The sequence below is a fragment of the Fundulus heteroclitus genome, unplaced genomic scaffold (assembly GCF_011125445.2).
Source record: "Fundulus heteroclitus isolate FHET01 unplaced genomic scaffold, MU-UCD_Fhet_4.1 scaffold_48, whole genome shotgun sequence".
NCBI lineage: Eukaryota > Metazoa > Chordata > Actinopteri > Cyprinodontiformes > Fundulidae > Fundulus > Fundulus heteroclitus.
The window spans coordinates 2,300,245-2,314,997 of NW_023396901.1; the positions used below are offsets into that span (position 1 = coordinate 2,300,245).

A 14,753-nucleotide genomic window follows, 5' to 3' on the forward strand; every position below is an offset into this window, starting at 1 on the left:
CAGACATGGCTCCAATTAAGATCTTGCATGTCTAATAAATTCACTTTTGAGTTTAGCACTCAGCTTGGGACTACAGCTGAAATGTGCTCACAGGAGGATCCTCACCTTCTTTAGGATCTTTCAGTGCTGACCTTCCTAAATGGCTGCACGACAGCTGCTAAACGACCTTTATATTCCTGCAGTTTATCTAACGACTCCCATTAATCTGTTGATTATTCTGTATACACCATGTTTTACAATGAAATGACATTAAAACTGATGTAGCACAACAGAGAGGCTTCTCAAGAATGCAACGACAGATGTTTTTTAATTTACTGTGCATTCAGCATTATATATCTTTTATTTTTCTTACACTGGGAGAGGAATGGGGGGAGATGCATCAAGTAGTTTTACAAAAATAGAAAACTATTAGTGACAAATGATCAAAAACCTTTTTGTTTTTAAAACCGGCCACCCAGCGTCGCGCACAATCAGAAAATGAAACGCTGGCTGAAAGCATGAGTGTGCAAGTTCTACCACGCAAATGTTTTTCACAACCCACATGCGGCGGTGATGAGGTGCTGTAACAGAGTGTGTGTGTGTGCAGACAAGCGAGATTGAAATGCAACGACCGACACCGACTGTTACGCATGATGCCAGTTTTACGGGCCTGCAGTCATTTTACTCTGTGCCTGGGGAGGAAAAATAAAAAAAAAACTAAAATAAAAGCATATTCCTGAGTCAACTTTGAAAGTGGCACAAACTCATCCTGACGTCTAATAAACACAAACTGAAAAGTATAAAGTGAAGCAGGGGAGACTGAAACGCGGTCTGAAGGTTTTAGCAGAAGGACCTGCCGCTGTTGTGTTTCAGAGGCAACAATGTTCTATTAATAAAGTACACGATGGCAAAACAAATATATTTAATCCGTGGAAAAACCTGACCAAAGCAATGAGGAAATGTTCTCCCATGAAAAAAAAAAAAAAAAAAAAAAAAAAACTATATTGAATGTATTTGTTCTCTTGCATCAAACCCTAGGGTTTGATTAAAAGAAAAAAGAAGCCAAATTAATGCAAAAGGCAGATAGAGCTCCTCCCCCCCACGTTGTTGTGCAAAGAGCAGTTCTGCACAGCATACAGTAAAATCCTCCTTAAGCAGATGAACACTGAATAAATGACAAACATGGCGACCATAGAAGCGGTCACCGACGCCTCCACAGAGAGGAGCAGTGTGCAAGTCGGGGTGGGGTGGGGGGGGTGGAAGGGGGGCAGTACGATACAAGTGCTCTCAGGGATGCTGGCTTGTACGTGTGTGCTATAGTATAATGCAACGTCTCTGATTGCTCTTCTTGCTCTTCTTGTTGCTGCGGTTGGTCTCCTTGTATCTTCTGATCTCCCGCACCAGCGAATAGAAGGCTTCCTCCACACCCTGCGAGAACAAAACGGATAAAATGTGGGTCACACAGACAACAGTTACCCAACAACACTAGTTTCTCTGCATAAAAGCAGCGCTGGACAGAAAGTCAGAATCACCTACAAAAGGTTTGTTTCAGTAATTCAGCACAAAGTGAAATATCTCAGCTGATCCCTCCCTCCCGGTAATTTTGGCGATTATAGCTTACATGTAAAGAAAACCCTAAAATCAGTTTCTCTTATATTTAACATATTACAAAAGAACAATAATATAAACTTTTAATGTCAATTTCCCTGTCTCAACCTTTGTATCTTTTAAAACGGTTTTTATTCTGTTTCGATTTTGTTTTTCACATTTTTGAGTTTTTATCTTTGATGTGTTTCTATCTATTTTTTGTACAGTGACCTTGAGTGTCCACAAAGGCGCCTTTTAAATAAAATGTATTATTTAAAAAAAAAAAGTATTTTTAGTAAAGAAAGCTTGTAGCTATGTTACCGTCTCCACAATCATGGAGGAAAAAAAAAAAGTGAACATTTTCTAGCAGTCTTTGAAACCCTTCACAAGGAGGAAAGACTGTTCAGACTAGTGCTGCATTCAAGCATATTAACGGAAAGTACAGTGGAAGGAAAAAATGCACAAGCAACATGTATATCCGCAACTTTGAAGAGTTTTGTGGAGGGTTTGCAAGGTATGAAGTTGGCGCTTAGAGGCTACCACAGACCTACCCAGGATGATTAGGCCTGACCTAAACCCCTATGGGGGATTGTCAAGAGGAATTTGGGGGTTTTATTAGCTGTAAGCCACAATCCTCATATTACTAACAAAATATTTTCAGTCTGTGTAACAAATCTGTTAAATTTACAGATTTCACTTTTTCAAATCAATGACTGAGAGGAATAAACTTTTGCATTGTTGTCTACCTAAGATGACGGTCTGGTGTTGCCGTTTCCACTCACCTGTCGGGTTTTAGCAGAGGTCTCTACGAACGGCACGCCGTAGCTGCGGGCCAGCTCCTGGGCCTGCCTCGTCTCCACCGTGCGGGTGCTCAGATCGCTCTTGTTCCCCACCAGCACCATGGGAACGCTGTCACTGTCCTTCACCCGGTTGATCTGCTCTCTAAAGACAGAAGAAAAAAAAAGCCCTTAGGGAACGAGGCCCTCCTTGCTGAACAGGTGCTGCCACGCACCTTTCTGGGTCGGCTACTAGGTCGTGTTGTTTGAATATAAACTGCACCGCAAAAAGGTCGGGTGGAGAATCTAAACCCTAATAACCCCGTTGACCTCGATTTGAGGTAAGCAACAAAGCTGCAGCAGCTGTCTTGATTCAAAATGGCCACAGAACTTTTAACCACACTCAGCATGTGTGTTCGAGATAAACGAGCACAGTTCCTGCTCTGCAGGAAACAGTCCTGGTAGATAAACTGTTTAGCCCTGCAGTAACCAGACGTGTGAACAGTAAAGGTAAACTCAAACTGTTCTGCGTCAGCACGTCGTCTCACTCTAGCACCATTTTACTGCATTTAGAGTTGCCTCCCCCCTCTCTAATCGTTCTGTACCTGTAAAGGTGAACGTCCTCAAAGGACTTGGTGTTGTTGATGGCGAACACACAGAGGAAGCCCTCTCCAGTCCTCATGTACTGGTCCCTCATGGCGCTGTACTCCTCCTGACCCGCAGTGTCCAGGATGTCCAGCAGACATGTCTCCCCGTCGATCACCACCTGCTTTCTGTACGAGTCCTGCATCACACAAAAATCCAAACAATTAATTGAGCTGAGCTAATTAAGAGTCAATGACACATCAGTTATTTATATATCTTTAAAGTAAATTAAACTGAAAGTCTTCCAGGCTTCAAGTTCCCAGATGCGACTGCAGCAAGTTAAGACAGTTTTTCTCTAGGAGGGCTGAAAAGACGGCCTGAAACGTGCTTGTGATCTGTGAAAAGATGGCTCCGCTTCATTATGCCGGCGTTATGAGGCGCGATGTCCTTTTGCATCTACTTCACAGCTGTGATTTGGGAGCATCTCTGCTGAGGGGAAAACAGCATCCACATTAAGCGTGGGCCTGTTAAATCGAGGCATACCGAGCTTTTTAAAAAAGTTACACCAGCGCTAACCTCTGTTCCTGCACGCTGCTGGTCAGCTGGCTGAAACAGAACACACAAGTCCGGCTGCTTGGAAATACAGCCATAAAGCGGGAACTAAATGCGTGCCATCCGTCATCTTATTGAGGTAATGCTGTTTTAAAACTAATCTACTGCTGGCAAGCTTGTTAAGCAGCCAACTGCAGACTGGCTACCTAACCAGACTTAGACTTAGACCACTTTATTTGTCATTTTGTATGCACAGAGAGCGTACAGAACAAAATTTCGTTGCATACAGCTTGTAAAATTGCAGTAAAAATTGAAATACAGTATAAGGTGCAGCAGTGATTTAAAAGTAAACAATTTAAATGTAGACAATGCAGGAGAAGTCAGAGTGTACAGGTGAGTATTTTTAAAACCATTTGTATGTTCAGAATTGATTGTGCAAGGGCATTAGTGCAAGAATACAGCTTGTAATTTACCGTAGATTTAAAGTACAGTATAAGGTGCAGCACTGAATTTAAAAGTAAAGCAATTGAAATGTAAACAATGCAACTTGTTGGTACCAAATTAACAATTGACTTTAACTGTGCGGTATTAAAATCGCGGTGCAGGACGGCGAGTTTGTCAATGGATTGTTACGTCACAGCATCACAGGTTTTCACTCAAAGTTGTAGAGCGATTGATGCCTATACTTCAATATTGTAATCAATTTGTGTTTTTTTGTAAAATTCAATAAGGGCTGGGTGTAATGACTGTAGTATTATCCTACATGGCTACAGTGCAAAAGGAAGGAAAACTGTTCAATTGAACTTTTTATTGACCATTTTTTCTATCGTCGATATACGTCTGTTGAACGATATATATTGTTATTGAATTATCGTCCAGCCGTAAATTCAATGCAATGAAATAAAAAGAAAGAAAGACAGAGGCTCCCATGTTGAGGAATGAGCCGGTTATCGTTATCCTGAGATTTTCCACCACTTCCACGCTTACTTTGGTTTACTCTTTGAGCTGCTGATTATCTGGCAGTATGGAGCACAGAACTTTGCTGATGCTGCACACTGCTAGTCAGCGAGCTGAAAGGAAGTCTCCTAAAAGAAAAATTTCTTTCTTGTAAGAAACACGAGGAAATATTTCCAGCCACGACAATTAGGCAGTCGTGGCGTGGAAGTAAGAAGGAGCACATTTCATTTCTCTTATTATAGCATAAAATATTTCAAAACTGCATTTGGCAAGCTCTGAGCCTGCATGTCAAATAAGACGCAGCCAGCAGCCTTTGCATCCTGATTAGATGGCCAGACTAATTCACATGGTAATATGAGCTCGAGATATTTCCAGTGCTGCTTGAAATAGAGCAGAAAGGCTAAAAAAAGGTGCAATCTGCTACATATATTAAGCAATTCAAAACAACAAATTTCAGCATCTGATTATTCTAGATTTCGTTTAGCTGAAATCTCTACATCGAAACCAAACTGTAGCAGTAATTATTTGTAGATGCCATCATATTTTTACTTTATATACTCTTTATTTTGAGAGAATATGATAAGGGCACCAGCACAGGCATAATCTACACGAATAAAAGAATTTAAGGTTTTGACGTCAAGGAATTAAAGTCAAGAGATCTGGATAAAATCATGCGTAACAATCTATAAAAAGGGTGGACCTACATGAGATTGAAAGCTGAAATCCAGAGAGAAATAAGAAAAAGACTAATAATAATAATAATAATAATAATAATAATAATAATAATAATACAAAAAACAAACTATTATAACTTATTTTTACACGTCCATCCTTCAGTCCTCTGAGCCTCCGTCATGACAGATCAGACTGCCTCTAAAAAGTCCTCTACACACCCACACGTGGATCTAGAGCAAACAAGGCGTCAGTGACCTCTCACCTCGATGGTGGGATCGTATTCGTCCACGAAGTGGTTCTGGATCAGCTGGATGGTGAGAGCGCTCTTCCCCACACCTCCAGCCCCGACCACCACAAGTTTGTACTCGGTCATGCCTGCGAAAAACAAAAACAAACAAACAAACAAACAAAACCCCGAGTCAACAGGTGGACGACTCTGCTGAAACTCAGACGCCGCGATTTCATAATCCCCTTATCCAGAAAGTACCAGGTGATCATTAACAGATCTTCCCCCCCCCCTCCTCCTCCTCCTCCTCCCCGGCGACAACCCTCTCCTCCCCGAACAGACATGGCGAGGAGTCCAAATCAGATTTATCTCCCCATACAGGCGCTTTTACACAAGTCTAGTCCGTGTTTATCCGCGCCGGGTCCATGTGAATGAGCGCCCAGAGTAAGAAAAGACCCTCCGCCGAGCTTACCTGTCCGCCGGGCCGTGTAGCGACTGAGAAATGAAAGTTGGGTTTCCGACAGTGAAATGAGATTAGCTTGCTACATAACGTTAGCAAGGCACTATTTCCTTATTCAAAGCACGAGAAAGAAGCGCGTCGGTGTTTGACGACTTGTCTGCCAAGACGGCTGAAGACGAGACGGGTCGAGCTGGACGGCCGTGAGAGTCCGCGGGTGAAATAGTCCGACTTTCCGCGAAGATTTACAGGCAAGAAAACGTAGTAGTAATTCCTACTTCTTCTCAGCTGAGGTTCATTGGAAGTGAGGCGTCAATCCGTTTCGTCGGGCGGCCAATCGATGGACGGCGTTAAAGAATGACGTCGCTTCCGTCCAATCGCAGCAGGGCTTTGGGTTAAAGCTCCGCCCAACGACTGCGAAAATCCGCCAATCATCAACGGTTGTCTTTACTTGGGCGCGGCTTCCCCGGACAGATTTTCCTTTCTAGCAGATCCTTCCTTTCTCTTTAACCTCGCCTCGCTCGCTGAAAATGCTGATGAGCGGTAGTTATTTAACGGGGCGTTGCGTTACGTCGTTTCAAACTCTCCGTCTGAGCAAATTTCAACCAGTATCTCGTCTTTATTTGGACGCCGCTTCAATGCCAATGGCTTATTTTGAAAGTTTTACCCGGAATATTTACCACGAATCCCTAGAGATGATTGAATGCTTGCTGCACTCTGATGGCGACTCTTGTTAATTGCAACTCCATTATGGCATCGTTACAAAAAAAAAAAAAAGACTCTATAGGTACATCTAAACAAATTATATGTAAACGTGCAGTGTTTTTTTTTTTTTTTTTTTTTTGCCAGTCATCCCAGAAAGTGAAACTCATATATTATATAGAATCATTACACAGTGATATATTCCAAGCCTTTGTTTTTTTTATCATTTTGTTGGTTTTGGCCTACAAAAAACGAAAACCCCAAATTCAGTGTCTCTAGAAAATTAGAACGCTGTGGAAAAAGTTAATTATCGGAAACTCATGGTGTCACACCCTAGTCAGCTAATTAACTCAGAAAACCTGCAAACTTTCTTGAGCCTTTAAACGGCCTCTCACTCTGGGTCTGGGGAAGACTACTAACTGGACAGATGTCCAGAATGCAGTCATTGACAACCTGCACAAGGTAGAAGCTGCCTGTTCACAGAGTTCTGTATCCAAGCATATTTACAGTAAATTCAGTGGAAGGAAGAAATGTGCTCCAGCATCAGGGAGAGCCGTAGCCTTGAGAGGACTGTCAAGTGAAATCCATTCAAGGATTTTGGGGGAGCCTCACAAGAAGTGGACTGAGGCTGGAATCGGTGCACCAAGAGCCACTGCACACAGAGGAATACTAGACAAGGGCTACAATTGTCACATTCCTCGTGTCAAGCCACGCCTGAACCACAGACCGTGTTAGAAACGTCTTTCCTGGGCTAAAGAGAAAAGGAATCAGACTGCTGCTCAATAGTTCAAAGTCCTGTTTCCAGATGAAAGTAAATTCTGTATTTAATTTGGAAGTCAAGGTCCCAGAGTCTAGAGGAAGAGCGGAGAGGCACATGATCCACGTTGCTTGGGGTCCAGGGTGAAGTTTCCAGTCCGTGATGGTTCAGGGTGCCGTGCCATCTGCTGGTGTTGGTCTTCGTTTTTTGAAGCCCACACTCAATGCTAACCTGACCCTAGCCAGATGTATTTTGCTCCGCCTAGCTCCACGCATCCATCTGGGACAGATTCATAGGAATGGCGTTTCAGAAGGTTGGGCCTCATCAAAAATCCTTGCATATGATTGAATAAGCCACTTGTCTGTCATCTTTATGGACGTGCTGTTTCAACCACTCACACCGAAGCTAACCTGTGATGAGAGCGACGCAGGAAAAAAACAAAACTTTTTTTTTTTATATATATAATGTGTTTGCGGCTCGTTTTATTGACAGTGAGCTGACAGGAAGAGGGGGGAAGACAGGCGGCAAAGCGCCGTGGGTCGGAGTCGATCCCGGGCCGACCGCGTTAAGGACTAAAGCCCTCCTAACATGGTTCATGCTAACCGCTTCGGGGCGCGTCCGCATCCGCTGCGGGCGCGCCCCGGAAAACAAAACTTGCCAAATCCGGTCGGGAGAAGGGCGAAAACATGGTTTCCACCAACAAAAGCCTTCAGAGCCGTTCTCTGATGTTCTTTTAATAAAACAATATCAGGTAGATTGGACAACACGGAAGAAATAGCAGCATCAATGCTAACGCTTGCTTCCTCGATGCAAGCCGCCATTGCTATCTGAATCAAAACAGTCTCACGGTCGCTTCTCCACTACGTCACTTCTATGAAACTCCAGCCCTGCGTCCTGATTGATTTTTCCAACCAATAAAATTGGTTGGAAAAATCACTCTATGGAAGATGTCCCAGATGGATGTGAGTGAAGCTAGGCGGAGCAAAATCCATCTGGCTAGGGTCAGGTTAACTCAATTCAGCCGTCTACCTGGAGATTCTAGAGCACTTCATGCTTCTCTCTGGAGACAAGCGTTTTGTAGATGCTTTATTTTCCATCAGGACGTGGCACCTGCCCACACCTTTGGCAGTGTGGGCAGGTGCACGTTTCTGCATGTTCCCTGATCTGCCAGGTGGAGTAAAGGCTCTGGTACAGGGGTGTTATCCTTTAGCTTGATTGGGGGGGGATACAGAAACAAAGGTCTATTCTCAGCAATAAGAACAAAATCCGGGTCAGCCTTTATTTCATTTTTTTAAGCATTTACAATTTTTTTGGAATATGTACAAGAACATTTACAAGATTTAACAAAATGTCAGAGCTTTTATGAGTTACATAATCAAGGGAGTGGGTGGAAGTCTAAACTTACAAGTTTACCAGCTGGTGGGCCAAATAATTCTTCAATTGCAATTGGGGGCTGCACACAATCAATGAAGGGGCCGCAAATGGCCCCCAGGCCACACTTTAGACACCCCTGCTCTATAGACAAATATGGCAAAAAAAGTAATCAATTCACTCTCAGTAACAAAAGCAAAAAACATAAAACAAAACCCCGCAGAATTACACTCACCACCATTGACTCCACTAGTCCCTGCTTTTGCCTTTAGAGCCGTCCTCGTTCTTTGTGAGATGAACTCAACATGGTTTCAGAAACATTCCTCAGAGAATTTGGCCAAATATTGGCATGACAGCATCGCACAGTTGCTGTGGTTTTGTTGCCTGAAAACGAGTGAGCTCTGCTGGAGCCCTGCTCCGTCACATCCCAAACAGGCTCTGTTTGGATTGAGATCTAGTGATCGTGGAGCCCACAGTGGACCTGTTCTCCTGTTCAAGAAACCAGATCCAGATGATCTGAGACTTTGTGACATGGTGCATAGTTCCCCTGGATAAATGGATGGAAATGGGCATTACCAACATGCATGTTGGCTATGTTAGATAAATAATGCTCAGTTCAGACAAAGTGTGTAGCTCCACCACCAGCATGAGCCACACAACTGCTGCTGAGTGGATATGTACATTTTTCAGCCATCCCTGTAAACCTGAAAGATGACAGTGAGTGAAATTCCTAGTCGATCAGCAGCCTCTGAATACTGAGAGGCGCAAAAAACAAAAACATGCTACAAACATAGTTATCTGTCTCCTTTCCTTTTCTTCCCCCGATCTGATGGTCAGTTTAAATGAGAGCATCGCACTTTTCATCTTTATGTTGAAAGATGAACAAAGCATGTAGTTTGTGAACTAAGAATAAACAATTACTAAACAAATTTTTTTCCTCATACTATTGGTGTCTTTCTTTTGTGTTATTTCTGTGCAGCTATTGGATGAAGGTAGAAAACCTAATGTGTTTTTAAGCACTTCAATAAAATAAAAACATGCTTAGTTTGGTTCCTGGTGGGCCACAGGTTGCAGACCCCTAACATGTGAAAGCTTTGTTAGATTTTTTCCAGGAGTTGCAGCGCCCTCTGGTGGTAATGATGAAGAGTTAATAAAGAGTTTGTGTCCTGACATACTGTAGCCACCACAGTATGTCAGGACAGGGGGCTCTGTCTCTGACACACTGGTCTGCAGTACGGGGGATCCGAAGGGAACCGTGCTTGGACCATTCCTGTTCACACTCCATCCTTCAGACTTCTCCATTAACTCCCCAGGCTGCCATCTTCAGAAGTTCCCAGATGACTCTTCCGCAAACATAGATCCACCACAGTGACGCCGGTGAACATCCAGAGATTGTGAACTCATGTAAGTACCTGGGTGTTCACTCGAACAATGACCTGGACGGGAGTCATCACCGCATTGATGCTCTTTACAGGAAGGGTCAGAGGAACCACTGTCTGCTGAGGAGGCTTTTGGAGTGTATGGTCGCTCCTGAAGACCTTTTCTGACTCTTTTGTGGCATCAGGCAACTTCTGTGGTGCAGTTTGCTGGAGCTGGAGCTTATCGCTGAGAGAAAGAGGTTAGATGAGCTCATCAGGAAGGCCAGCTCTGTGCTAGGATTCTTCCTCGAACCGGTGCAGGAAGTGGGAGACATCGTTCTCATTCTCCTGAGCAGGTGTAAGACTTTACAACCATCACTGCTCCCAACATGCTCAATAAGTTGTTTTTATCCTTGCTGTTAATTTTAGTTTATTTTTCCAAAAAAAATTGTAGTCTGTTGTACATTTTGTACACTTTCTTGTCATCCTATTCCATTGCACATTTAATTTAATTTAATATGAATATGCAATTTTTCAATAAATGTATGGTCATTTTTCTTCTGTTGTAAACCTTACCCTTGCTTTCTGCTGATACACACGAATTTCTTCTCTGAGGGACAATAAATGATTATTCTATTTAAAACGTTATTGGATTTGTGGCAACTACAGAAAACAGGGTGAATGTGAATAGCTGAGGTTTGGCTAATCAGGGTTAGAATTGATTGTTAAATCATTAAATTAATTAAGAAACTGTAAAATATCAGATAGAAACCAAGCAATTTCCAAATACATTGGGTGAAATTTATCGTTGGGAAAAATAAAACCTAAACTTGAAAAAAGTTGTGAAGTTGAAATTATAATGTAAATCATTAAATTCTATAATATAAAAAGATGAATGTTTTGACTTTGAAAAACAAAACAAAAAACCCCCAATTTTGACCCAACTCAACAGTGGATACATGTTCCTGTAGGTCTCACACCCAGTTTAAGGATACATTATGTCCTTCAGTCGGTGGACACACACATACACGCAGCATGCCCCACCCTCTGCCTCATCATTCTCACTTCCCTTGTCTTTGACGTCCATGTTCCTGCCTTACGCTTCCCACTGAGTGCATCTGCTCTCCGATCTAATCTTTGCCTAAAATCACAGCAATAATCCTGGATCCATCTGTCCTGAGAGAGACGGGGAGAGAGAGAGAGAGAGAGAGAGAGAGAGAGAGAAAGAGAGAGAGAAATACATTGTGCCCTCCGTGTAAAACACTGATCCAGAGCATTGCAGTGTTGCAGACCTTCAGCGTAAATAATGAATCCCGATGACACGGTTGTGCTGAAATCCTCTGAAGTCGCTCCAGTCTTTATTTTACACAAGGTTTATCTCACATTTACATTTTTATACATAAAATATTTCCTCCACATTTCTGCTAGTTTAAATATTTTGACTCCCCCCCCCCCACCATCCTTGTGCACCGATTCTCATCCAACAACCACACATCAAGAGAGAAGAGAAGAACATTTGAACAGCCATTAAGTTTGACGGAGAAGAAAATTCATTAAAGATACAATGATACAACACATGTAAATAAAATTTTACACAGGAAATGATCATTCATGTCTTAAATACATTACAATCAAAACAAAATCTGACTTCACCCACTTTTGAACAATGATTATGCCAACAGAGGCTACCAACACTTGTCACTGTTATGCCCCCACATCCTTTTTTTAACATTCTTTGTTGATCACAAGTGGGAACTGAAAAGGACTCATCTATACATTTTTTTTATTTGAAAGCTGTTTCTTCAGAATAAAGCAGGAGTTTTGTCTATGTGTTTCTGCATCCACACATTTTATGAATTCAATGCAACACACTCAGCTGGTCATACAGTTCAATGGTTCCTCTGCAGGAAAGATCCACCAATACCATAGATACTATAACAGGATGTACAGAAAATAAAAACTGATTTTGATGGGCTGCATTTTACATATTTGCTGATCCAGTTTGCCTTTAAATGCCCGTTTGTCCAATCAATTGGCAGTAGAGTAGTGGGTTCTCTCTTACGACGGAAATCCGTGTGCCGCCATTCCTTCTGCATGTTTGCACTTTGCTGTGCATGGATGAAAAGCAACCCTCTGTGCGTTGTTGTTGTTGTGTATTATGACTAAACCAGAGAGAGGGCTGGAAAGTTGCGGAATAACTGTGCAAATTAAAACATGCTCACCGCACAATGTTTCAGCAACAGCACCTGCACACAACTGCACACTTACCGCCACAATTGCACACGCAACACCTGACCCGACGACACAAACACGACTGAAAATTAAGCTAGAAAGGACAGAGACATGAAATTAAAGAAAGGACAGGAGTAAGGAAGGAGGCAGAAGGAAAGGCATGACCCCTTGAACTGGGGTTCACTGCAACTGCTGTCCTGATCTGGTAGAGAAGCAGTAAAGCTGCTGTTACACTTTATTCAGTATTCTCTGTCACATCCCTGAAAAGAGGGAGTAAACGTCTAACCTGATGTACAGTTCAGATGGGAAATTTGCATACACTCAACATCTTTGGGAAGGTCATATCAATTATTTATCGGAAGAGATTTCTCTCCAGGGTGGAATCATTATCAAACAAACAACTTGATTAAAATGTCCCATAACAATTTGCAGAGATGCCATGTATACTTTTCTATAGCCATCAACTAGGTCACTGTATAATTCTTTCATCACAGTTCAATTAAATAAGTTTGGCTCCAGGCATGGACGTAATTTTAAACACAGTCAACACATTTTTCTGTGTGGTTGTAGTTTCTGCCATACTAGAAGCTTAAATTCAGCCTGCTTTATTCATCCCAAAACCATTTTTGGTGTACGTTTAGGATCTCTGTACTGTTTGGACACCCAACTGTGTCCAAGATTCAACCAACCAGAATTTGTCTTGAGGTGAAGCTGTAGAACCTGGCGGTAGTTTTACTTTTTCATTATTCTACCTATATCGGGCAACACACCATTAACAGTGGCACTAAAACCAGCCATCTGTGTGATGTTGCCACCACTATACTTGACAGATGATCAAGTCTTCTTAGATGTATATAAAAGCCTCAAATTGACAGCTCCAAAGACATTTCTTAGCTCAATCTTTATCTCTCGGGACTATAAATCATTGCTCCAAAAGGCTTGTTCATGTAGACATGTAGACTTGGATTTGTTTATTGCAGGCAGGGTCCGAAATCAACACTCACCAAGACGGCAAGTACATTTTTCCGTTTGGCGAGTAAGTTTCAGACGGCTAGCTGCCACATGGCGAGTAAATGTTTGCAGCAAATAAATTGTGTTTATATTTCATCATTTTGGATGGATGCTTCTTTATGTTCCACTCCTTTCAGCTCGTATTACAACAAACGCACACACACACACACACACACTTGCACATGTCATGCAAAAACGACAGCAACTACATCGTGTCCGTTTGCTAACAACTAGCATTTAGCTCAGGCTAATTACGTAGCGGGACTTTATGGAGATATTTAGCAGGAGTCAGTCAGAATTAACTTGGCCGGTGAATCAGGAAGTTAATTTCAGACACTGATTGCAGGGGCTTCTTTTTGTTTGGTATCCCCCCCAGTCCATGGCCATGTTAAACTGAGAGAGCCAAGGAGCACTAACAGAGAGTTTTGGGATGACCTGGAGAAAGCGTGTACCCTTTTATTCCCCAGCAACACAATACGTACATGCAATGGCCTTGATGCACATTCACTGCACTCGATTCACCTACTGAAGAGAAACCTCGCTGGAAAGTCTGCTACGGAAGATCTGAACAAATATTTACAGAATGGAATCTGGTCAGATAATGCCAAAGCTGAACTGTTTGGATGTCATTGCACACACCGTGCTTGGGTTTTGCACGTCAACCAAAAGCCGCCATGCCAAAGGCGAGGTTTGCATGAGGAGACATCAAGGTGTAGGATCTTACAGCACATGCTACTGGAAGACTTAACTGGGGCATTCTTGATAAGGATCTGAAAATGAAATGAATGTGGAAGACCAGACACCCAGGGCCTTCAAGATTTAAGTAGTTTGTGCGGAAGAAGGGGTTAAAATCCCACCTAAGCATGAACGGAGCAACTAGTTTCACGGTACAGGAGACATCTTGAAGTTTTCATGACAATTAAAGTGCTTTTCCTTTAAGTACTTAAAACATTTCTTCAAGGGGGTTCAATACTTTCCCCCCTGTGTCATTCCAATCTTGTGCCTACAGCTTCATTTGTGGACTATTTGGGTTGTTTGCAAAATCTGCTGTACATTTCATATCTATAGAGATTTTAGAAAAAAAAATATTTACATAGAAAAACATTGTAAGACCTGTTTAGTATTCTGCTCACTATATGTGTACGTTCGAGTCTGTTTGTCTAATTTCACGAGGCGTGGAAGGGAGGAAATCCACAGTGAATTCATGCTCATGCTCACAGTTCTTATGTTTCAAATTCATTGAAGTTGTATGTTGTCCAATCAATCCAGCCTGCACAAGGAACGGCTGAAATGCATCATAAGGTGCATATAAACCTCTGACCAGAACTGTCTGTGTTGTAGTTTGGCTTGACCCAAGGGACACACTGCTAAACACCACAGGCGTGTTTTAAAACCAGGGACACACACAATCACGCACACATCCTGGTGTAAAGTACAAAGTGCCTTAACTTCTATAGACCTCTATTCATTTTCAAGTCTTTCTATGTTCTAACCCTGACCCTAGCCTTTACCAGTTTATACCGAAGTC

The 14,753-nt window shown here is 42.4% G+C and overlaps 1 protein-coding gene across 1 annotated transcript; it reads right to left on the reverse strand.

Annotated features, from left to right (window-relative positions):
- Window positions 1-302: 302 nt before the first annotated feature.
- Window positions 303-6,112, reverse strand: zgc:55558 (Ras family GTPase). Its single transcript, XM_012882290.3, has 5 exons — window positions 5,810-6,112; window positions 5,374-5,486; window positions 2,948-3,126; window positions 2,349-2,508; window positions 303-1,407 (listed from the first exon to the last, which is right to left on the reverse strand). Exons 2-5 carry the CDS (start codon window positions 5,482-5,484, stop codon window positions 1,294-1,296), a joined length of 564 nt encoding a protein of 187 aa, XP_012737744.1. The 5' UTR covers window positions 5,485-5,486; window positions 5,810-6,112; the 3' UTR covers window positions 303-1,293.
- Window positions 6,113-14,753: the final 8,641 nt, after the last annotated feature.

Bases quoted from the DNA above. Each gene is read 5' to 3' on its own strand.
- zgc:55558 (XM_012882290.3), bottom strand. From the start codon at position 5,484: ATGACCGAGTACAAACTTGTGGTGGTCGGGGCTGGAGGTGTGGGGAAG. The intron at 2,509-2,947 runs GTACAGAACGAT...TTCTGTCTTTAG, and splicing joins GAGGACGTTCACCTTTACAG to AGAGCAGATCAACCGGGTGA. The intron at 1,408-2,348 runs GTGAGTGGAAAC...TTGTTCTCGCAG, and splicing joins CCTCTGCTAAAACCCGACAG to GGTGTGGAGGAAGCCTTCTA.